The sequence below is a fragment of the Tachypleus tridentatus genome, chromosome 4, assembly GCF_004210375.1.
Source record: "Tachypleus tridentatus isolate NWPU-2018 chromosome 4, ASM421037v1, whole genome shotgun sequence".
Lineage (NCBI taxonomy): Eukaryota > Metazoa > Arthropoda > Merostomata > Xiphosura > Limulidae > Tachypleus > Tachypleus tridentatus.
In genome coordinates, this window is record NC_134828.1 from 71245378 (window position 1) to 71271484 (window position 26107).

Below are 26107 nucleotides of genomic sequence, written 5' to 3' on the forward strand. Positions count from 1 at the left end.
ATGCTAGCCTTTCAATGAATATAGCTGTGATTAATCATGAGTATCAGCTGCTATGATAACATGTGGTTGAAAGTTCAATAGCTGAAAAGAAGTGTCATTCTGAGCTAATTGGTGATGATAAAATGTATGATATGTGCACTAAATTTATGATTATCATTCGATTACTTATCATAGAATATCACATAACTGCTCGACCAACACAGTGTAGAATATCTAGAAACATTTATTAAACGTTTCGGAATTCTCGCAATTTCATCATCAGTGATATAGAGGTACAACGTAAAGAAACAAACAGTATTTGTAATAACGACATAAGTATATACGTGAATAAAATTTTAAGCATACAAACATAAATCGAGAAAACGAAACCGTGGAACAATTAAAATAGGCTTAAATATAGTGAAAAAATGTGTATTACCGAGGGACGGAAGGAGAGTTTTTGTGGACAATGTTTCTTTTATACAAAATTCAATATCATGTTTGGCTGTTAAGAGAATTTTAAAGTTAGAGGAATCGGATTTCATGTTTCTTATTGTGCTTATTTATAGCGGAGTTTAGAAGGTTTGTAAGCTTCCTTCCAGTTTTTATAGATATGTATTCATGTGTTCTTACTTTAATTTGACATTTGGTTTTACCAGTATAGGAGGCCTTACTTGTGTGAGTAGACGAGTTGTGAAATTAGGGCAATTGGCAAACGATATTTTTAGCGGAAGACATTTTTAAGTTTGAAAGTTGGTTTCGTAACACCTTTCGTTTATATTTGTGGTAGTAAGTGTTAATTAATGTTCTTAATTTTCGTAATAGGGGAAATTTGTTTCCCAGGATATGATAAGCAACCGTATAAGGGAAGTTTTAGTACATTGGGTATCTTAGGTGGTTTGGGATACAATTTAGTTAAGAATGAGGCTGTTTTTTACCAATAAATGTATGGGTTATCCATTTCGAAAGAGAATGTTTTGTGTAGAATTTATTTATTTATTTATGTTTATTTATTTATAAACAAACCCAGTCGGGAAATCTAAAAAAAAGGCAGATCTTTGCTTGTTTGTTTTTGAAATTCGTGCAAAGCTACACGAGTGCTATCTGCACTAACTATCTCTAAATTAGAAGTGTAAAACTAGACAGAAGGCAGCTAGTCATCATCACCCACCGCCAACTCTTGGGCTACTCTTTTACCAAAGAATAGTGGAATTGACCGACACATTATAACGCCCCCACGGCTGAAAGGGTGAGCATGTTTGGTGTGACAGAGATTCGAACCCACAATCCTCGAATTACGAGTCAAGTGCCTTAACCGCCATGCCGTGCCAAATCCTTGCTCCGTAGTTTATTTTCTGGTGATCTTCCAATTATATCGGGATTCTTACCCAATTATTTTTCGAGAAATAGATTATTCTGAGAATACCACACCTATAATACAAAAATTGACCTTGATTTGAAAGTGATTTATTAACAAATGCGGCAATATCTCTTGCTATTAATATTAGAAAAGGTTAGAAAATTATATTTTAAAAGTTTTCTTTTGGGGCAAAAACAGCTGAACTACAAAGTTGTAAATTAGCTGAAAATGAATTTTATACACAAAAAACGTCATAAAATACTTCTTGCAACATCAACAATTTGTTTGCCCACTACAATATTTTTTCCACTCGTTAAGTTTAATATTACACACCTAGCAACTGAATCTATGAGCATAATAACTATTTACTAATTTGAGAAAAGAGAGGACGCCAATATACATATTGCGCGAATTTTCGAAGTTGTTGAAAATGTAGTTTAAAGATTAAATGTCTGCTGAGTTTTGCCAGTATCTTTTGATTTCAGTTTAAATGTTTGATTTCGAGGTAAAGTATATTTAACATTTTCTTCGATTCAGATATGATCTTTTAGTTTTTGAATATTTCATCAATACGACCTAGATAATTCTCATAAGTTTCCAGTGAACAATACTTAGTCTTAAGCCTAAGGTGTAGTGTCATTGCATGGCACTGTTTCTGCACTGTGACAGTAGTAAAATTGAAACTCGAACCAAATCAGCCGCACAATCAACTATTCGTTTAAACTAAAGGTCTTAGTTAGAAGTCGATGTTGTAGGGTGTCGTTATTGAGCCAGATGGCATTTGAGAAATTAGGAATATGTCTAAACAAAATAACAAAGTTTGAAATATTTAATATTTTCTGTGTGGCTCAATACTCAGTCGTACGTTTTGAAAAAAGGAAAATTTGATAAAGGATAATATTTGTATCACTACTACTTGATTGTTAGGAAGTAGAAGTTTCTTTGGAGATACAGGTTCACTACAGTTTTTAAATGATGATGTAGAAGTGACACAAAATATTATCCATAAAAAAAATCATTTTATGAGGTTAACTTAACTCAGCTGCACATTAAACTCAAACTGCAGCTAAAGAAACTCGTGAAAACCGTCATGTTTTTGCATTTTCTATAAAATGAATGGGTCTACTTTTACAGTATGTAGTTATCTAATTGCTTTATTTCTTGTATGATGTACAAGTTGAAGTATTACCTCTTTTAAATGGGTTAAATGTAATATACACAAGTTTGTCCACACATTTGCACACTAAGTATTTGCACAGTAATTTTTGATACAGCATGTGTATGTTCACAAAATTTTGTAGACTTTAAAGGTTACAAGTTTTTGTACACAAAAAATCAGATCTTTTAATGAAATATTTTTACTAAAGATTTGTTTGTGAAAATCACTAGTCTGAGTGCAGACTGATTTCATGTTATGATTAAAATCATAATGTTATTTTTCATCCCAAAAATTTCATATTATTTGCATAATTTTAAAAACCTCCAAAATACATTTCAGACATTAGTTTTCAGTAATATTTTATTTTCTATATCCTATGTGGGATCTGTCATTTGACTAACCGTGTAACCATCATAAAAATTAGGAAATAAATATAAATGTTTCATCTAAATAGTTCAAGTTCCCAAATGCTGTGTATTTATATATACATTTATTATCTTTTTATTATTTTGACCTTCTAGTGATTCCTAGCTAACATTACTTAACTTGCATTGATGCAGTGCATATGCATGCATGCATTCAGTAATATAAAACTGGCCTTTAGTCATCCCTGTCTTGGCTGTGTTTTAGTGGACTGGTATTTTGTTATATACAGTCATGTTTCAATTATATATATATGTGTGTGTGTGTGTGTGTATAGATTATTACTATTTAGAAATAAATTATTAAACTTATTTTTCTTAAAATATAGAATAATAAATGAAGAAATTTAACAACCAATTATCTCTACTAGCTATGACCTTTGAACTATGAAATATATATAAAATGTTAAAAAAATATGAAACTTTGAGTAGACTAAAGACACAACCTACCTTCTTGAAATCTTGGTTCAAAAGAATGTAGTAGCCTTTTCACAGATTAATGTGGCTGAATAAACCACTGGAACATTTTAAGGTGTTGATTAGTTATTCACATTGTATGTTGAAGTAAGTGTATATAAGAGACCATTTCCAAAAATGGAAAGAGGTGAAGGGGCACTGTTTGATTTGATACATAAGCCATGTCTCAGCAAAGTAAAAAAATATGAGGTTCGTATTTTATATTCTATGAAACTTTATATGTTTGTACAAAACTATAGACTTAGTATTTTTTCATCACAAACATCTAATTGTAGACATTGCTGCATTTAACATACCACATGACTCACTAAAATCTATGTTTATATATATATTATTAATGTTTGAATTATAATCTACAATATGATTTCAAACTTACAGACATGATTAATAAAATAGTTGTTCAATGAAATTTTGAATGCAAGTCAACAAACATGACATGGCCTTTGACCTATGAACCATTGAGAACCGGTTAACAGTTTTATTTTTCTAACAGGGTGATTGACTTAAAGGTGAATGACTTTACAGGAATCAGTGATTTCTAGAAAATAAAAAGGGTGGGCTTAAATTTTTATTTCTCTTTGGAGAAGGTATATAATGACAGCCTTGAAGGATCAAATAAAAACTAAACTTCTGATTTGATTAGGAAGTTGAAAAGAAATGTATGATTAAGATACACAACATGTAGTTTAGGCCATGTAAGAGTTTTGCCTTACTTATTTAGTGATAACTTTAAAGCATGTTTTTTTTTTAAACCTGGAAGAGATATATTCAGATATGGCTTCAGTTAAGATGGTTACTTTTCTAATAGTAGTAGTTTTTAATCTAAAAATGTTTTGCCTTCAAAGTTTTTAGAAGCTACAACAGTCAAGGACTTTCAGAGTGTCATAAAATATTGGATGACTATTTCAGAGATTGTGGTTAGATATAAGAGAATATTGCAGCTATGTTTCATGCTCAGGAATGTTTTAAGAATTTTACACTTTTCACTTAACCAATGATCATTATAAAAATAAGTTTAAATTGCTTCATATTTCAAAAAAATATCAAGTGTGTTTGAAAGATGGTCAGTATCAAAGTTAATACATGAAATTCCTTAAATGGATTTTAGTACCTCTTCTAAGGCTTTGAGATTACTTCTAAATTATATATCTAAAGATTTAAGTTATATTGTGGGTGTGGAGTATTTCCAGTTTTGGCAAAAATGCAAAAGCTTTAGAGATGTACATGAAATAAACTGCACCCACATGAGCCTATTAGCAGCAACTATAGAGTAAGGGAAATTTCTAATTAAATATAAATATCTGATACTGACATCTTTAAGGAAGATACTATAGATATTAATACATACGTAAAAATGGCTCGTATGGGTTGAGAAAAGTTTTTTACGTAAAGGAGCGAACACCGTTTAGTCCTTCTTTGGTCATTGTCGGGCTCACAAAGATGATCGAAGAAGGTCGAAACATTGTTCACTCCTCTATGTAAATTTTCTCAATCCAAACGAGTCATTTTTACATATATTTTTCTCTACAAGTGGGTTTTCTTGACATTACTGAATACTATAGATATTTATTGAAATATGGAATGATTTCTATGTATATGTGAATTAGAGAAAGAATTACTTTTCTAGTTGCAGTAAAGAAATAATGTCTCAGAGTAATCATAGTGAGAACAAAAATGTAAAAAAAAACAAACTTTAAGTTGAATAACCTAAATTGTGCATGATATACAAACTCATGTTTTCATGTACAAGTTACTGTTGTATAAAGTTGTTCACTTTTTTAGGTCTGGTAAGCAAATCAGATAGATCTACTGTATGATTTAAGGGAAGTCTTGAAGGAATATCCATATACATGTCCAAAAATACTGAGGAACTTCAGGCTTTGATGTCATGTGATAAAGAGTAAGTGCTGATTTATATTGTGGTTTAGTTACATACTGAACACTTCCTTGGGTTTGAATTGGTAATAGGTATTACTAAATGTTTAATATTCTATCAGAGTGAATTCATTATGCACTTATCACAAATTTGTTTCATTTCAAGTAACAAAATTTGTATTAATGTAGAAATCTTATAGCAGTTTTGCATATAAAAGTACAATGAAAGATATTTTGTTTCTACACGCTAGTCATAATATAAGAAAGTGATCAATACTTTATCTTTTTATGTCAAAGTTTGAAATTCCTCTAACTTAACACATTAAAAAAACATTGACTGGCTTAAGGGTCTAACATAACCAAATAGATTCATCAGTATATGTATGTTTACTCCAGAAACCACTAGAGGATTCAAATATCAAAGTAGTTATCAAAATCTCTGGTTGAATTTGCTTTTAAAAGTTATAATAGTATTTAGGTATAAATTTACAGTTTAATATTATTTGAAGAATTTTGTAATTCAGAAATTATTTCATTGTAGATGAATTGAGTGTCAGTGAACCTTCTTGTGAGTCCTGACATGACCATATGGTTAGGGCACTTGACTAGTGATTTGAGGTTGTGGGTTTGAATCTCCATCACACCAAAAATGCTTGCCCTTTCAACCATGGGGGCATTATAATGTGAAGGTCAATTTCACAATTCATTGGTAAAGAGTAGCTCAAGAGGTGGAGGTGAGTGGTGATGATCAGCTGCCTTCCTTCTATTCTAACATTGCTAAATTAGGGACGGCTAGTGCAGATAGCCCTCGTGTAGTTTTGCACAAAATTCAAAAACAAACAAACTTTCTTGTGATTTTGTGAAAATGCATATTTATTAAACCAAAAAATTACATAATAAATGAATACACATTTTTAATTTAAATAATTTTATTAGAGATTGACTTATCAAAATTGAAATGATTTAAGATAACTGGAAACAAATAATCAAAATACTTAAACTTCAAGTACTTGTAAAGTAATAGATATGTCTATGTAAAAAACAATATAAACTTTCTCTAGAGGTGATTGACAAATTCATATCAGGATTAAACATAGTAATACCCTTCAAAACACAAATGAAGGATTAACATGATGGAATAAAGTATTCTTTTGGAATTTGTGAAATTTTGAGGATTAAGGCATTCACAATGTGATGGTTCAAACAAATGTTCTTAGAATATTTGTAAAGTCTAACAAAGATTGATTTCTTAAAGAATATATTGTTACAATTTGATTTTAAGTTTCATTGTGAATGTCACACTGGCTCAAGGTCTGCCATATTGTGGGTGTTTATAGTTCTACAGTTTTGAATAACATGATATAAAATTACGTTAAATAGAAAAGCAGTATATCAAAGAGTATTATTAGATTTGAAACTTAATTGAAATTTACAACTTAAATTTAATATCCATATAAATTTTAAATTTCATTTGCTGTAGCTGATGAGCATATGCAACTATTTTCTTAGCAAGAACTAACTCTTATGTACCCTGATATTAAGCAGATAGTAATGTACTTTGCAAACTATACTGTTATATATTAACATATCTATCCTCCACTAATTTATTTGTAAGCTTTTATTTTTATAGCAGTAACACTTCTATGAATAAGCAGTTTAATAGAATTGTATTTTAAATACTTTAAGATTTTCATAAAAATAGTGAAAAACAAGAAAAAATTTTGTTGCTTTATGTTTTAAGAGTTGATTCCTGGATTAATGGTCTTTTTAATCCTTTATGGACAAGTCACAGGTGAAACGCTGTCATCTCATTTGTTGACTAATATTCACAATTTTAGTGAATTACTGTATTTTGAATTTATCTCATTAAGTTGGTATAAAATCATAGATTATAATTCAAATTTTGATATTATACACTATTTTAATACTTAATTTAAAAGTAAATAGTGAAAAACAACAACATATAAAAATTGATTTTCATGTGTCATGTGGTATGTTGAATGCAACACTGGTTTATGTTAGACATTTGTGATGTCAAAATACAAAGTCTACTTTTGTATGAATTAGGAACTCAAATTACTGATATTGACAAGCTAGAATATAAATTAAGAACTTCCTGTCTTTTCTATTTGCTGAGATATTGTTTCTGTACTGAATTAGAGTGGCTCCACTCACCTCTTTCAGTTTTTCGAAATGGTTTTTTATATACACTTCTATATATGAACTGTGAATAGCCACTTGAAAGCTCAGAATGTCTTCTTAATGATTTTCTCAATTGTTTTTAAATGTAAGTCATCTCTTTCTTTCAAGGCAAACCATTCAACTGAAATGTGACTATTTTGTAAAATACTAGTCCACTAAAACAGTCAAGACAGGTCACTTTGTAAAGACTAAAGGTCATGTTTATATTATTAGATATGGTAATATGAGCAAGGTGTACCACATCATTGTAACTCTGCATGATTGAAAGGTCAATATAATAAAAATAATATATATATATATAAATGTATGATGTCAAATTGACTGAACCTGTACAGGTACTTGTTAGTGAAAATATAATATGTTTTAAAAAAAATAATTTATAACTATCTGAGCATTATAAAGATTTTGCATGTGAAATTGAAAATTTTCTGATGCATTAAGGTATTTCTAATATTAAAAGTACTTTGCATGTTTGATAGGCATCATGCAAAAAGAAAAAAAGGTACAGAAAACATTGCTTAAAAAGCCTTAAGACTTAATTAAAATATTTTGTGTATGAAAGCATTGTTACATTTACTGATAAATTCCATGAAATAGGCTTACTGATTTATAAGTTATACCATGAAAACTAACAAGCACAAAATGATTGAGGTTGGTCCAAGGGACCAATACCATACTGAATAAGGTTAATGTGGTGAGCTGATTATAATATCAGGTCTATTTGCTAATACCATTAAAACCTTTATATTATAGGAACAGTGATAATAATTTAATTAACATGATATTATGTATTACGTGAACGATAGAAATAAAAGATAGTTTTTCTCTATGAATTAAGTTTTTTTTTGATAGAAGACTTGTAAACTTAGATACAGATTTAATTTTTACTAAATACAATATTTGGAGTTATTAAAATTTCTGGAAATATTTACATGTATTAAATAATCAAGGTTCTCAAAAATTTGTCATAAGAAATGAATGACAATTTTTTTTTATATATAGAGATTATCTCTTATTATGGGTCAAAGTCCACATCACCTCATTTGTTTACTCCTATTCAAAATCTTGTTTAACAACTATTTTATGAATTTATGCCATTAAGTGTTGTATCAAATTGTATATTATAATTCATAGTTTTGTATTATACATTGTTTAATTACTAGGAGAGATGATAGCAATAATGTATATAATGTATTGTAACTGAAATGTGACAGTATTTTAAAAAGTACTAGTCCATTTAAACTCAACCAAGACAGGTCATTTTGTAAAAACTAAAGGTCAGTTTTATATTCTTGAATGTGATAACATGAATACACTTATGTCATATCATTGTAACTTCTGTATTGTTAGCCAGTAATAGCTGATAGGTCAATATGATGAAATTAATATATATATAGTTATGACATTTATGCAACTTAGATTAAATATTTGTGTTTTTGAGTTGATTTGTAGTTATTATAGAAAGATAAAAAGCACAATTTATATTTACTTTATCTTTTATGGTGGTTACAAGATCAGTTAAATCTATAAAACACGTAGAGATTCTGGTTTAATAGTGAAAAGTAACAGATAAAATAGAAAGTTTTCCTTAAAAAGCATTTGTTAATTATCTGGAGGTTATGAAGAGCTCACGTGTGAAATTTGAAAATTTTCTCTTTCACAAAAGTATTTTTAATCTTAAAATTAAGAAGAAATTATGAGAAAATCTTTAATTAAAGTATCTTACTACTTAATTTACAAACCTGATATTTTGTGTATGAAAGTCTTGTAATGTTTACTAATAACCTGCAAAATTTTGTATACATGCATACATATTAAAAATTACAGTATAATTGGTCTTGTGGATACCCTTGTGGTTGCGAGCTGGGTCGAATCCACCCAACCTGTAGTGAAAGAGTTGTTGAATATTTTTTAATTGTTCGTCAGTAATGTTACTTGCTTTTTAAATTCAGTTTAGAAAAAACTAATGGAATTTTATAATTTTATATGTAATTCTTATTTGGTGATGATGATAAAACTGTTTTCAGTATCCTGTATTAAGAATTTAAGTTTTTTTTTTGTTTTTTTTCACTGCAAGTAAACTGAAAATGTTATTGGAGCATGGCCTTGAACCAGATAAAATAGTTTCTGATGATGATGGCTGTACTTTACTACATTTAGCAGTGGGTCTAGAAGATACTCCTAGTAATGAGGATGTCGTTGCCCTTTTGTTGGAGCATGGTGCAAATCCAAATATCAGGTATCATGTTTCGCTTTTTTACATTACATAATAATTAAAATCTTGTATGTTCAAGTCTTTAATGTTTTTACACTGTAACAATTGCATTTCAGTCTCATGTTTAGTGTTTAAGATATTTGAACTAATGAAAGTTGGGATGTGTATTCTAACAACAGGGCTTGAATTTAACATTCATTTTGTATTAGCCACCTGAGTTAGTAGAACGTAAAACAACAGCTAGCCTTCTGGGATTTTCACTAGCTCATTTCAGAAAGTTAGTCACAATTTTAATGATATAATTAGTTTCTTGAATAAATTAGTTAATTATAAAATATGCTCCTGAATGCTGCAACTAGAAAGACAAAATTTTGACACTTATTTATTGATCAATATTTTAATTTTTATAAAATAAAATTGCCCAAGACAATAAACTGCAACATCCTGGAATGAGTAAAAAAAGCTGCCAAGAATCACATCTTGAAACTTGACTAGAAATTGGATTACACTTGATCCGTGTTTGGGTATCATATTCAACTTGGAACAGGAATAGTTAAACAACTAATAGTCTACCACAGCACCAACCCTTTCATAATATACTTAAAATTCACAAGTAAGACTATCCTCTTTGTCCAGTGGATAAATGAAGAGATTCACCATGTCATTCTCTAGATTTTTTATCATGTAGAGATAACATCATTAATAGGTAAAACACCCTTATGAGTTCATTTTGTAAAGATTATAAAAACAATTATGATGACCTCACAAGGTGCAATGGTTACTTTTGACACCTCCAACTTTGTTACTAACATATCAGTCTATGAAACATTACACATATACTGACAATGGCTTAAAAATGGTAGAACTATTAAGGAACACATCAACTGACAGTCTTCACAATAATAGAATTCACAACTTGTGTCCAACTTAAACATAAATACTATGCATGACAGGAAGACCTAGTTAAAAACTCATCTATCTTCAGTACCTCCATATAAAACATTTCGAAAATAACAGCAAAATTGAGTGCCAGCATTTGGTTCACATATATTAACAATATCTTCATAATACAGTCATTACTGCAGTCAAGATAACAATAATTCAAAATAAATATCACAGTGGAAATAAAAGAACATGAGCTCATATTTCTAGATATGATGATTAGATTTTCTACCGACGTTTACAGGAAACTTCCCTAACAATAGGAAAGTGGATATCACAGATTATCTTGTTTCTAGATTGAATAGGACAAGTAATACTGAAGATGCTAAAAAGAGAAGGAAGAAATATACATCACTATTACTGTTCTTACCAGTGGATGCTCAGAACACTTGATAACTGAGAAAATAAGATGAACACTGAGAATAAACAGAAATAAAAATTATAGTTATGCAGTTAAATTCCTTTATAGATTGTATCAAAGGTCTCTATGAAAACATACATAAGATCAGGGTTTGCAATAGTACTGGAGGTATTGGGTTGTTGGTACCAGTACTTGAGCATCTATGGTCATGTAATTTGAGCAGCTGGAAATTTGGTTATCCTTCCCAGTGTGTTCTGATAGGAAAATTACAAAAATGATTATATGGCAGGTGTTAAGTATTAAAAAAGAAATATTTTTCCAAGATGTAAACAGAAAAAGTGCTGCATTATTGAAGACAATAAATATCTGGAAACATATGAAGATGCCTGATCTGCAACATATCCTTTTCTCTATTAACAGAACTTCTATTGTTCTGATGATCCAAGTTAGTAGTTAGTGAAGTTCTCAGCTTTGTTTAGAAGGGTAATGAAGTCTATTTCATAACTATTTCAAAATGTTACATTTCCAGTCTGGCAAACAATATCTCTTTCAGAACAAGAGTGCAGAAACTTGAAGTGTCTGTAGAACCTGTGATTTGTTCAGAGAGCATATTAGTGACCTTCATTATTTTATTGTACCACTACATTCATGTTTTAATCCAATTAAGCATTTTTGAGATGAGTTTGAATGTTGAATTTCTTACCATAATTTACTGCATTCACCTTGAACTAACTATACACGATCTTCTTTGCTGAATTGGCTGCAATCATCTAAATACATAAAACTTTTAAGTTGTATGTTTTTAATAATTAATTTTAATTAATTGTCTTAAACTGTACTTTTTCCTCTTTTTTTTTAAGTTTAATTTCACAATTCTTGGTAACATAAAGATGTTGCAAATTCATTCATCATCGTCTTTCAAGAGAGTGATAAATTAACACTGGAAAAGTTTTAAAAAATTAACTGTGAAAGTAATTATTTATTTTGATAAACATATTTTGTAACAATTAATTAATTTGTGTGTAATAACATACTAAGTGTTAACAACTTCTGTCTTTACACATTACTATACTGCTCTTGTAGTTCAGCCAAACACAATAACAGTTGAAAAATTGATTTTTGACCTTGAACCAGTAAAATTTAGGAGCATAATACACTTATACAAAACTGCATATTCTCTCAGTGGATAATTTACTTTCTTTATCATAAATCAAGTCCTTTAAATCTAACCAGTATTAATCATACTGCACTGTAAACTTAATAAAACTAGTATACATTTGTAAATTTCCATGTTCTTAACTAGTTCAGGATAAAAGTGTATTCATGGTGTACATCTATATCATACTTGCATTTGTAATAATGTGGTTTTCAGATTATAAAACAATGGGCTTAAATAAAGGCTTAATGTTACAAAGTAGCAGTTAAATATGTGGAGGTTCAATGTTTTAAAAGCTCTTAAAGAGAAATATGAGGTGATTAATGTTAACTTTTTATAAAAGAACTTGTTCTTTTACATTGATACAGTTTTTTAGTAGAGAAAGTTGTGTTAGTAAGTGATGAAAATTTAGTTTGAATTAGCACATCATATTTGAAATTAAATGTATAACTGGTATACAAAAGTCAAAAACAGCACAGTAGATTCTGAATAATCTGAGATGAGTTTCTTGAAAGTCTGAATTGTACATGTATGCAATTAATCATTTCAGGTCCACTGATGGTCTTACACCTGTACATATCAGTGTTTTATGGGGGAATGTTTTATCTTTGAAATTGTTGTTATCTGCTGGGGGAAATCCATGGCTGAAAGATAGTGATGAAAAAGATGCATTTCGGATGGCTTTAGAAACACAAGAATTAAAGTGTATTCAAGTTTTAGAAGAATTTGTAAGAACTCATAACTTCAACACTAGTATCTCTCTGGGATCAGATATGTCACAAACAGCATCCTTTTGTAGCTCAAAAAACATACAGTTACATGAAGCTGGAGATGCATGTTACTCATCTGCAGTTTTCTCCTCTTCGGTGCTATTTTCTAAATATCTTACCTGTTCCTCATCTCAAGAAAAAAAACACAGTATACGGAATGAAAATGAAAACATATGCAAAAAACTAAAAGATCTGTCTCTAACTGGAAGTTGTAATGTTAACTGTACAAGAAAAGAAAACTGTTTTATTGCTGTTGAGCAACCTAAGCAAAGTAGTTTCTTTCCTTGTATTTTTGACCTTGGTGGTGGTGGTGATACCAAACAAACTCAAAGATTAAATTGCAAAATAAAAGATGATATTAATGTCTCAGTCAATGACTTACAAGCGTTAGGAACTCAGCAAGATAAAAATTCGTCTTCTTGCAATGCAAGTATCTCATCTTTTAACTCCCAGATCACATCAAGTCCAGTGAGGATATCTCTGTCACCACAGATCAATGATATTGGATTTTGTATTCAAGGATCTACAAGTCCAGGGTCTCCTACAGGCATTTATTTAGATGCTATGCTTGGTTGTCATAGTCCTCATGAAAATACAGCTGTAGCACTACAAAACAACTCTAGACTATCAGTTTCCCCCAGAAAACCCTCGTCTTATCAGAATTCTGAAGGAGTTCAAGAATATTTGTATACAGATGATGAGGAAGGAATTGTGCTTATTGAGCGACACTATCCATCTAGTAACCCTAGTAGTTTCACAAATTCATCATCAAGTGTAATATATGATTGGAAATTGTTCCAAACTGGTAGTGACTCATCAAGCTCATCAACAAGATCTCTTCTTCCTGTTAATGTTCCACTAGACCTTCAAAAACTTAATAACAGTGAAATAAGAAAGGAACTCCTTGATCTTGGAGACAATCCTGGGCCAGTTCAGGATAGTACTAGACAGGTCTACCTGCACAGGTTGACAAGACTCAAGGCAGGTGTTGTCCAAGTCAATAGTCCTCTGTTGCCAAGTAAGTTTTCTTCCATTGTCTTCTTACTTATATGTATATAATAGCAAGTTTTACAAAAAACAAGAATATAGAGGTGATAGAATATTCAAGAATAGATTAGTGAAATAATACCACCAAAGTAAACAAACCTATAGGTTTGAAGAAATTCTTTTGTCAACAGAAATAGAGTATGTGTGCAATAAAATTAAACTTAAAACTGGAGAATGTAGTTAAAGTTCTAAAGGAGTAATAAAGTGTAAATACTTCTGTTTTAAGGAGTAACAAAGTGTAAATACTTCTGTTTTAAGGGGGTAATAAAGTGTAAATACTTCTGTTTTAAGGAGTAACAAAGTGTAAATACTTCTGTTTTAAGGAGTAACAAAGTGTAAATACTTCTGTTTTAAGGAGTAACAAAGTGTAAATACTTCTGTTTTAAGGAGTAACAAAGTGTAAATACTTCTGTTTTAAGGAGTAACAAAGTGTAAATACTTCTGTTTTAAGGGGTAACAAAGTGTAAATACTTCTGTTTTAAGGGGTAACAAAGTGTAAATACTTCTGTTTTAAGGGGTAACAAAGTGTAAATACTTCTGTTTTAAGGGGTAACAAAGTGTAAATACTTCTGTTTTAAGGGGTAATAAAGTGTAAATACTTCTGTTTTAAGGGGTAACAAAGTGTAAATACTTCTGTTTTAAGGGGAAATGAAGTGTAAATACTTTTGTTTTAATTCTGTTGACATGCAATATTTGAGACAAGTGCCCTTTGCTAACCGTTATTCACAATAAAGTTAAAAAGATTATATTTTAAACCAGTAAAACAGTCAGAGCCCACATGACAATACAGCTGTAGGGTTGTAAACCAATTCCAGCCTATCAGTAACCATGAATTTTACAGTCTAATTAATAATAAAGAAACCTCACCTTATAATCGGGCCAGTACAGTACTTTTCTTGAATGCGGAACAAAAGAAAAGTTTGCTTTACAGTCCAAGTTGAATTTATGCAAATTTATTAAAAGTAATGATCTGTGAATACAGAAATGGATACTGCACGAGTCTACAGGAAACAAACAATTCCAGCCTATCAGTTTCCTCTGGGAAAGCTGCTGTTCTTTATCAAGCCTTTTTTAAACTTGAGTGTAGTATATTGCATCAGTAGGCTTAAAGGGCTTGACGAAGAGCATTTGTTTGAAACATAGCCTATTAAGAGGTTTTTTTGTACTCTGTACAATACTAATCTGATTATTTTTTCTTATATACAGTATCATACATATAAAAAAACAACATCAAACTTGCAAAGTCAATACCAATAAATTGGACATAAGGAACATTTCAGAACTCTAGCTATGTTATTAATTTGTTAGTTAATAATACAAATGAATGATATAGTTAGAAGTAGTATATATAATTCATTAGTACTAAGTTTGGTGTACTTTTTGCATGAAATATTAATGTAATTGAGAACATATATTCATTACTGCAAAATAATAACTGCTATTAGCAATTAGCAACCTGAAAATATTTCTAAAGCTTTACACATTCTTTGATAAAACATGCTTATAAATTAATTTTTCATATATTTGTATATTCTAAAATAACTACTTTCTTGACCTGATTATAAGGTAGTCTTGAATTATGGCAATCCCATTTTCAGAAGCCATGGAAAAGAAAACCTTGAGTATCATAATGTGCTATATTTAGGTCTGTGAAATGCCTTTTTTGTAGAATGTGGATTAAGGAATTCAATTTTTATTTTGTGCCATTGCATCACATTATTTTCAGTGATTCCAAATTTTCTAGTAGTGGTACAATTGTTTATTCTGCCTCATACACCACCAAAATTTTAAGATTTGCATCATAATTCTTTCACAATCTTTTGTTAATTTGACATTTTCTTGTTCACTGTCTTTCATTGTTGTCACTCCTTATTGCACAAGAATCAGTCACTAAAAGGAGAGTTTCCACTGGTACAGTGGTAAGTCTACAAAATTACAACACTAAAATCAGGGGTTCAGCTCCCCTCAGTAGACTAAGCAGATAGCCTGATGTGGCTTTGCTATAAGAAAACATGCACACACTAAAAGGAGACTCAAAAGACAACAATTATTATAAAATTTATAAAGTGAGTACAATGAAATTAGTACTATAAATGAACAGCTGTAGGTAGATTAGTTGCAAAGACTTGAGTGAACATCTGGCAATCATGCATAGACAAACACTATCTGGACATTCATATGTGTGAGTAGAAGGAAGCTGTCTGGTCAGCTACAATTATAATGCAACCATACGTTTTACAGTCTAATTAATAATAAAAAAAACAGTACCTTATAATCGGGCCAGTACAGTACTTTTCTTGAATGTGGAACAAAAAAAACTTGCTTTATAGTCGAAGTTGAATTTATGCAAATAAATTAAAAGTCATGATTCGTGAATACAGAAATAAGTACTGCACAGGTATTTAGGAAACAAACAATTGTATATGCATATTTCATTTGTTTAGGTCAGGGGTTCCCAACCAGTGGGTCGCGACCCCTCAGGGTGTCGCGAAGCCTTGGCAGGGGGTTGCGTAGCCTTGTTAGAAGTAGCTTGGGATAACATTAATTTTATTTCATCAATTACATTTTCATGCTCTTACATTTTGTTTTGTTTCGTTGCAAAGCAAAACGTGTGCTACGTTAGTTCAATGTCATTAGGTGATATTATGGGTGTATGTATGCGTGCCTGTGAGTGAATGTGCCTGTGTGAATGTGTATGTGTCTGCAACTGTATGTATGTGTGTACTAGTGAGTAGCGAGTATGTGAGTACACGTGCATGTACGTACGCTTGTGTGTCTGTTTAGCTGTGATTAAGTGTGTGTGCTCGCTGTCGACACGTAAGTCACATGTCCGTTGCTGATTGGATATATATGTTGAATATATGTTCTTTTTGTGAATTCAGGTTGGACCAATGTGATTTAATTTGCTAATAAATAATTACAGAATTTTTAAATATTTTTTTAGATGTTTCTTTCCCTCTCCTTCATAGAAAATAAAAGAAAAATTAAGCTCCTGATAGTAAGCCATAAGTAGGGGGTCACATGGATTTCAAACTCTTAGGTAAGGGGTCGTGAGTGCCAAAAGGTTGGGAACCCCTGGTTTAGGTTATCAATTTTATATAGAATGACATTTTTTTTTCATCTTACACTAAACAGAAATGATTAAACATTAAGTGGTTGATCTGTTTCAGGAGAAGATTTTCTTTATGTGATACATAATATCAGCATTCATTATGTTAAAATAGTTTAAAATGTTTATTTTTTAACAAATGCTGCACCTTTTACAAAAGGATTATTCTTTCATAAAAGTAATTTTATTTGTAGAGGGTTTTTTTAAATTTATGCTATAATAAAATTTATTGGTGAAAAATATTTTAGCAGTATATTTTTAATTACCTCAGAAATGTCTCCCATTGGTACAGCAGTAACTATAGATTTACAATGCTAAAATCAAGGGTTTGATTCCCCTCAGTGGACTCGGCAGATAGCCTGATGTGGCTTTGCTATAATAAAACAAACGAACAATACCTCAGGAATATTCCATGCATTTAAACATCCAATATATATTAATTGTAAAAAATATTTAAAGTAATTATTTGAACTAAAGAATTTTAAGTAAGTAAATATACTTGTACACTGGTTGTTGGCAGGATCCCTTCAGGTTATCCTTGGAAAGGTTGCACATTTACACAAAAGAAGCAGCAGTATAGTGTATAGCTCTTTTTATGGTCCATCAAGAAAAAAAGAAATTGGTTTATGAACATTGTATTCATTCACACCTTTATTTCTGGTATCTGTTTCAGATTACCCCCCAGAAATTTCACATGTTTTGGAAAGTAAACTGGACTTTGTTCAAGTTGCAGTTTTGGAGAAAGACATGTGCAATGATTTCGATAATCCTGATCCTAAAACAAAATGGAGAGAAGGCACACAGAAAACTTCATTCAATTACCTACTGCTTGATCCCCGAGTTACCAAAAACCTCCCTGGAAGAGCTTTACTGTTGAGTTTTAGTGAACAATTTCAAGCTTTCATTAATGCAATCTTTTATGTTGGAAAAGGAACAAGAACCAGACCTTACAGTCATTTATATGAAGCTATCAAGATGCTGAATGATCCTGTAAATGAGGTGATAAAATAGTCTTAACATTTCAATTTTACATCATATACATCTCAACACATGTTCTGTTTTGGTGGATAGCATTTTGTCATAAGTACGTGCACTTAGATACAAAGTTAGACTCACTGAAATACTCTGTTCAGTTGTGGTCTTATCTAAAAGAGAATTCTATTTTTCTTGAAAGGGTTTAAAGGATGGCCACTGTAAAGTGGTTGTGACTACACTGACCATTGATACTCTGCCTAGAGAACATTAGATTGTTCTAACTTTCTTAAAAAATGTTAGAACTTGAATGCAGTTTTTCTGTCACAAAACTATCCTGTAGGTTGAAAGATAAAACTGATTTATGTTCTTTTCTCTATTTTGTTGTATTTCAAAGGGTTGCATTACACAGAGATCAGAATTGCCTGCTATTTGGGAGGTCTACATCATTTCTATTATGAAACTGGTCATCTACCTGATTTATTTAGATCCAGTGGGGAAAATCATGGAGATGGGATTGTACTGGGGCCAAAGACCTACTACCAGTATCATTAGGGTCACTCCAAGAAGCTATGACGTTTGATGTTTAGGCTAAAGGGAAATTGATATATGAGGTTCCTTTTAACTGATTGATTCATAGATAGTTGATCAAATACAAAATGTCTTTTGAAGCTTATGTTATCTAAACACTTAAACTGCTATGGGGTATGATGAAAAGGATCAGCATACAGTAAGACATTCTATTTTAGGGTATGGATGTTTTGCTCATTTTGTTTAAAATTATAGAAAGTACTTTGTTGGATTTTTACTTAAGACCTATATGTATGGAATCTCAGTTGAACAGGGATTTAATGGATTACTTGTCATTCCATTATCATGCTCTTATATTAGAAAAATAGTTTATCATAATGCATGAAAATCCCAAATTGCTTTACAGTTTCCAAAAAATGTCTGGTGGGGTATGCATAGATTTATACATGAACATAGACATTACTTCACATCTGCCTTTTAAAATATTCAATGTGTAAATAATTTGTACAAATATTGCCTCAGTATCTCATGAAATGATCAGTTTGTATGTAACTGGTTTGATCATTACAATTATAAACTTCTATGTGGTATTGGTATAAATATTTCATGGAATGACCAGATTGTGTGTTACTTGGTCTGTGGTTTTGATAACACTATGTAACACAAATTTTGTTCCTGGATTGTATATGTTATTTTTTAACTGCTTATATTGTAAACATACAGAAGATGGTCATTATTCCCTTCAAACTTTGCTTTTATGACCTGAATAATGAAATTTAGAAATTAACCTATTTGTAAAAATGGGCAAATTTGCACATTTTCATATACACAAGGTCTGAATAAAACAACATATGAATCAAGATTTACACATATTTATACTAAAATTGTACAAAAATAAACAAAAATGTTTAGAAGTAAGTAGTTTTTCAAGATTTGCAGCTGTAATGTAAATCACTCATGTATCAGCCCCCAAATAGTCTCCCATCATGTTTTCATTAAACGCTCCTTAGTCCAGTAAATCTTTGTGGAAGTGCTCATCCTGCTCCTCTGAGTATGCTCCCATGTTCTCCTTGAACTTATCAAGATGAGCATCAAGGATATTGACTTTCAGGGACATCCTGCAGCCCATTTTGCCATGGTTTTCACCAGAGCCTCAACCATTTCCACATAATTTTCAGCCTTGTGATTGCCCAAGAAACCCTGAACCACTGCGACAAAGCTGCCCCAAGCTTTTTTTCCTTCCTTTTGAGCTTCTTTGAGAATTCTGTGCACTCTAGGATTTTCTTTATTTGTGGTCCAAAAGACAACTTAGGGAGGAAGCCTTGAAGGTACTTGGAGGCTGCAGATTCCTTATCAAGAGCTGTGACAGATTGTTTCATAAGACCCAATTTTATGTGCAATGGTGGGAACAACACCTCCTGGAGGTCCCACTAGTGGCTCACACTTGACATTTTGCCTTCCCACAGAGAACTTGATTTGTTTTGCCCAGTTGTAATGTGCTGCAGTGTCCTTGCTGTCCCAAAGGCAAAGATAACAGGGAAACTTGGTAAAGCCTCCTTGGGGACCCATCAGAAATGCCACCATTTTGAAGTCTCCAATAACCTCCCAGCCATACTCATCATACTTCAAGGGTTCCAGCAAAGTCTTGATGCTGTTTTATTCCTCTTTGAAGTACGCTGAATGAGCCAGGGAAAGAGACGGATACTTATTCCCATTAAGGAGCAACACAGCTTTGTGGCTTCTGGATGAACGATCAGTGAACAGGTGCCGCTCGTTCAGGTTACAGGCAATTCCAGTTGCCTCGTACAGACTGGATAGATTGTGGCAGAAGCAGAGCTCATCTTGACGAGTGAAGGAGCTTGAAAAATGTTGGTGAAGCTTCATCTGACTTGCAGCTTGCACACTTTCATTCTTGAAAATTCTTGTAAGTTTGAGAGAATTCTCTGTCAGCTACTGGAATGTTCTGGAAAATGGGTAAATTTGAAAATTTCATTACCCAGGTCACAAAAGCAAAGTTTGAAGAGAAAAACAGGCCTTTTCCATTTACTTTTGGCATAAGCAATTAGGAAATAACACTTTCTGCCCAGGAACAAGAAAAAGTGAAAATTTTGTTACATAGTGAAATTGAAATAAAGAGTTAAAACAGTAAAAAATGTGAATATTTAGTGCACAAAAATGGCTTGGAATGTTCCAGAGAGCATTACCCCAGACTAATAACTAGATTGAACCAAAAGTTTCATTTAATATTCTCATTCCTGGCTGAGAATTAACAGAAAGCCAATGAACATTTATTATAATTCCAATAAAATCAAACAATAGTGACTACAGCTAGTTTTTATTTTGTCATAGCAGTGTTCCATATTGTTGAATTTATTTGATGTAATAGTATATCCTATTTTATATATGTAATTAAGCAGATTAAACAAAAACATTTCATTGAAAACAAGCTTAATCAGAGGTTTCATTTGCTTACTGAAGATGAAAGTTTGTGTTTTACTACTTCAAACACAGGTTGTTTTTATTATTATATTTAGTATTTTTCTCTCCAGCCTAGTAACAAAGTTCAACATATATTAGACATATGGGCTAGTGGTGAAGGAGTTATCTCACTTCACTGCTTTCAGAATGTAATCCCAGTAGAGGCTTATACAAGGGAAGCTTGTATGGTTGAAGCACTTGGTAAGTAGAAGATTTCATATATCTAATAATTCAAAGCTATTGCATATTTGTGGATATACTATCTTTTCAGTTAATCTCTACATTCCTTTACACACACATATTTAGATATTTTTCTACACACAAACATAAGTTATGTTTGTAATTATTCTGTGTTTGCATTTCTATTTCAAGAAATATTTGGTAGTGAATACTTTTATCTGCTTACTGCTGAATGTTGCTCATGTATATATATGCAGGCATTGGAATATTTTAGGCTACTATTTAAAGAGGTGCTGTGAACCTTCTTGAAAGTATTTAATGTCATAGAAGCAAATACAGGTGTTTTGGGGGAGTGGGGCTGATAAGTGCAAAAACTAATTAAGCAGTCAAATTCAGTTGGATTAATGCTATCCTTCCAGTTGTGATTATTAATATTGAAATGTTTACATAAAGGTGAAATTCTCAAGTGAATGTTTGTACTCTTAATATTCCTTAAAGTATAAAGAACTTCAATTTTAGTCTTTATAAATACTTCATGGAATAAACGTTTTAAACTACAATTATTAAAGAAAGTTTAAATCATTTAATATCATACAATGTATGTGAGGTATATTATACAAAATGTGTACCTCCTTGACCTTGGTACCTTGAACTTGTTCATACAAATGCAATCAGTTTGCTCTGTATTCAAAATAAAAAGGTCTTTAACTTAATATTTGTTTTATTCAAAGAGTTTTGTATGTAATATTTTATCAAGCATTTTGTATGAGCATTCTTCAAAGTTCTCTATCAGCTTGTGATATTTTACCAACTGCTTGTATAGTTAAAACAATAGTTTATGGGCCTTATGGTTGTTACTTGCTTAGACTTAAACTGTTACATGCCAATGCAGAATTAATGTTCTGAAAATAAGTTTATTTTAAATACAAAAATTCAAGTTCATATTGGATATGCGAATCTAATTTAATATAATTTTTGCAACAACAACTGGCAATATTATTTCAAAGTTACATTATTTACAGCAATACTGTAATTTTAGTATATTATAAATTCTGGTGGTGTACATTAAAGTTTTATATTCATTACAGGACTCTCAAATCTAACGAACATTAAACGAGGTGACTTTTATGGAGTAGTGGCAACTTTGAATGACGAGAAGAAACGCCAGCTTGGAGCTTTTTTTCTGTTCCGATCTTTGCACATATTTCTAAATGAAGGAGAACGTCAGTTAAAGCCTTTTGATATCAGATAAGAAAAAATTATTTTCATGCGTAATATTATGTAGGTAGGAATTATACTTGCTGTATATCTAAATATAAATGGGTGTGTATTATATGTCATGAATTCATGAAATCAGGGCAAAACGTACAAGAAAATGTTTGATTTTTTTTCTCTCTCTCTCATTTGTAAAGGGTAGCCTAATAAAAATTACACTGACTTACTGCAATTAGTAGAGTTTTTGTTCCTGAATTTTTTATATGATAATTTAGTAATTCATTGTTGTTGGATCCATGTGAAATCTTTCAGTAAATATTTCTTATGACTATTCTACATTTGTTTGTTATTCTATTCGTAATGTGAAATAAAACTGCAGAAAAATCCTTTCTGCAGTGTTTTATGCATAATTCTCATTATTCTGTGCAATGCAGAAAAAAAAGTAAGGATTGTGTATTGTAACATTAGGCAGGCTGAATGGAGGTTCAGTGTAACAATTGGAACATCTACTAATACTGCCTGTTAGACAGTAATTTATTTTAAGTGAAGATTAAGTGGGCAAATGGAGCGCATAGGCACTAACCTGAGGCTTTACAGTTAAAGCAAAGAAGTCAGATCAATATTTCAAGAATACTTTTTCCATATACTTAGTTTACATTCAACATACATTTTCTCAAATAAGTTAAACTGTTTTAACACTTTTACTAAACAGTAACTTATATAGTACTCAATTTGATACTCTGTTTAGGAATAATGGCATTAAACTACTCACAAGGACTTTTGTCTCATTACAATAGTAGTCATGTTGAAGTAGTGCAGAGAACTTGCATGGAGTCTAGAGGCAACTTCTTATGATGTGGGAGAGTTGACATTTTAGTTGTTACATGAGGTTTTATTTGATTTTTCCTTAGTATCCTCATGATCTACCAAATAGTTTGCACAACTACCTGCAAGTATTTCTGTTACTTAATTGATCAGTTCTATTATGATCATGCACAACAGCTAACAACAAAAACAATTCTGATTATCCATTTGTCACAGATGAAGTCAGTGAATTGTCAGCCTCTTCCCTTGTATCTATACCTATATTCTTGTTGTTGATACTTGATCAAAGTGCTGACTGACTTTCTTTTTAGGACGTTTTAAGCTTGGTAATTAGATAATTATCAATCATCTGTAGTTTTAGCCTATACTGCAGCATTGTCAAGCTGTCAGAGATTCTTGCTGGTTATACTTAGTCAGTGCAGTGTCCCTAGCTTGTATAATCCTTTACTGACCTTGATAGCATCAGTTCATTACAGTATAAAGGTACAGCAGAAAGTTTCTCAACGTATTTCTCCTCTTCAGTCATCATCATTATATAATCATGTTTTTTTGTGTGTTTTTTTTCACTTTTGTGCCCATACTTCACTGTATCACATTTCTTATTACATACAATTATATTATCTGAGCCATTTAAAATATCCAGCTGTGCCTCAATATGTATGATTGTTACACAGAAACTTGCATGTATTATGTAAAAGTGGATGGCTATGTTTTGCTTTAGTATAGTTTTGATTGGGCTACCCTGATTATTGTAACCCTTGAAATAAGTGGGATATAATGTTTATTAACCTATCTTGGTTGACCAAAGAATAATTTTATAATTCTGTAATAGTGCAAGTCCAGTCTATTTAAGAAAAGTTAAAATCTGAACATGTGTTCTTTGTCTTGGGGATATTTGTCATTTTAATTTTGCAAAATAAGAAATTTAATCTCCAATACTGAACATACAGTAAAATTCACTTTTGTATGATTTGTTTTATTCACTTACATCTCTAATAGACTAACCATTAACTACTGAGGAATGTTATGAGTATGCTAACCTGCATTGATAATTTTATTGTAGTATACGCTGATATGGACATGTGATAGATATTAAATCATTTGACCTATAGGGCATTTCAAAAATATAGGTGCAATTTAAAAAACATATATCTCGGGATTAGATTAATATATTTTGATAAAATGCTGTTTATACTCTTTAGGATTTCACAATGTCCCATTGGTTGTAACAACTAGGACACTCAGTTATTATAGTTATGAATTACTGCATATTAGTATATAGGATTAGTTGAATAATTACCCACCATGGATGATACACGATACTATGTGCATTAGTAAATTGGGTTTCCTTTGTACTCTACTCTGGTCTCTAAGTAACTATGAACTGCATGTACAAACATAAGTTGTGTACTGGTATAAAGAATAATTATGTTATCACTGTTAATTTTGCTTATTGATTAGTGTGGTATCTTTTCACAAGACTTAGTAGACTTTCAGTAAAGGTTATTATAAGTATTTTGTGAATAAAAAAATCAGGTTTTTTAATGAAATATTTTTACTAGATTTGTTTGTGGAAATAGTCTGTTTTGTGACTAGTCTGAATGCAAAGTAATATCATGTTATGATTAATATAACTATTCTTCATCCCAAAAATCTCAACTATTATTTGTGTAATCTCTAAGACTTTCTAAATACATTACAAACATTTGTTTCCAGTAAGATTTTATGTTATTTTCTATACATGTGGTCTGTCACTTGATCTGTAATCACCATAAAAAATTAAGAAATAAATATAAATTGTTTTTTCTGCTAGAATGACTACACATTATAACATGAAAATACAAATGTTTTATCTAAATAGCTTAAGTCTCATAATGCTATGTATTTATTATTTTTTTATTATATTGATTTTCCAGTCGTGCATAGCTAATATTATATAACTTGCATTGATACAGTACATGTGAACTCGTGTCACATGTGCAGTAATATAAAACTGACTTTTGTCTTCTCTGTCTTGGCTGTATTCTAGTGGACTGGTATTTTGTAATATAATGTATAATTGAAAAGTGACTGTATATATATATTTTTTCTTAAAATATAGAGCAATAAATGAAGAAATTAAGCAAACAATTATCTCTTCTAGCTATGAAATTTGAACTCAGTTGCTTCTGGACATAGGTTGCTAAACCTTTTAAAATTTAACACAGAGGATATCAAACAATGTACTTTTTAGGTTTTATATATACCTACACTGGTGAATAACCAAAAAGTCATAAAATAATTACACTGATACCATAGAATTCTACTATAACTTATTAAGCTTAGTAAAAAGATGTATTTAGATTTAAAAATATATTAAACTTTGAGCAGACCAAAGATACAACTTACCTCCTTGAAAACTTAGATTGAAAGAACAAGGTAGTTTTTTACAGATTAAAACAGCTGATAAAACAGATCTGCAGACATTCTAAGTTGATAATTTGTTATTTACATGTCATGTACTGCAGTAAGAGTATATAAGGGATTGTTTCAGAAAAATGGAAAGAGTTGAACATGGGCCATTGTGTTTGCCACTCAACAAAATAAAAATATATGAGGTTCCTATTTTATATTCTAGCTTGTTCTAGCTTATTGGTAATTTGAATTCCTAATTTGCACAAAACCATAGACTTAATATTTTGGCATCACAAACATCTAATTTGAAACAGTGCTGCATTTGTTATACTATATGACTTACTAAAATCTATATTTAATGGTTGAATTATAATCTACAATTTGATTTCAAACTTATTAACATAAATTTATAAAATAGTAGTTCAATAAAAGTTTGAA

At 30.8% G+C, this 26107-nt stretch overlaps 1 protein-coding gene across 2 annotated transcripts; it reads left to right on the forward strand.

Moving 5' to 3' along the window:
- The first annotated feature begins 1677 nt into the window (after nt 1–1677).
- Nucleotides 1678–26107, forward strand: LOC143249402 (uncharacterized). Of its 2 annotated transcripts, XM_076499195.1 has the most exons (7): nt 1678–1844; nt 5180–5297; nt 9552–9713; nt 12699–13936; nt 17748–18073; nt 21127–21256; nt 22324–26105. In XM_076499195.1, exons 2-7 carry the CDS (start codon nt 5248–5250, stop codon nt 22485–22487), a joined length of 2070 nt encoding a protein of 689 aa, XP_076355310.1. In that variant the 5' UTR covers nt 1678–1844; nt 5180–5247; the 3' UTR covers nt 22488–26105. The 2 variants fall into 2 exon arrangements, with proteins under 2 accessions (XP_076355310.1, XP_076355311.1); XM_076499196.1 differs by lacking the exon at nt 5180–5297 and having other exon boundaries at nt 22324–26107.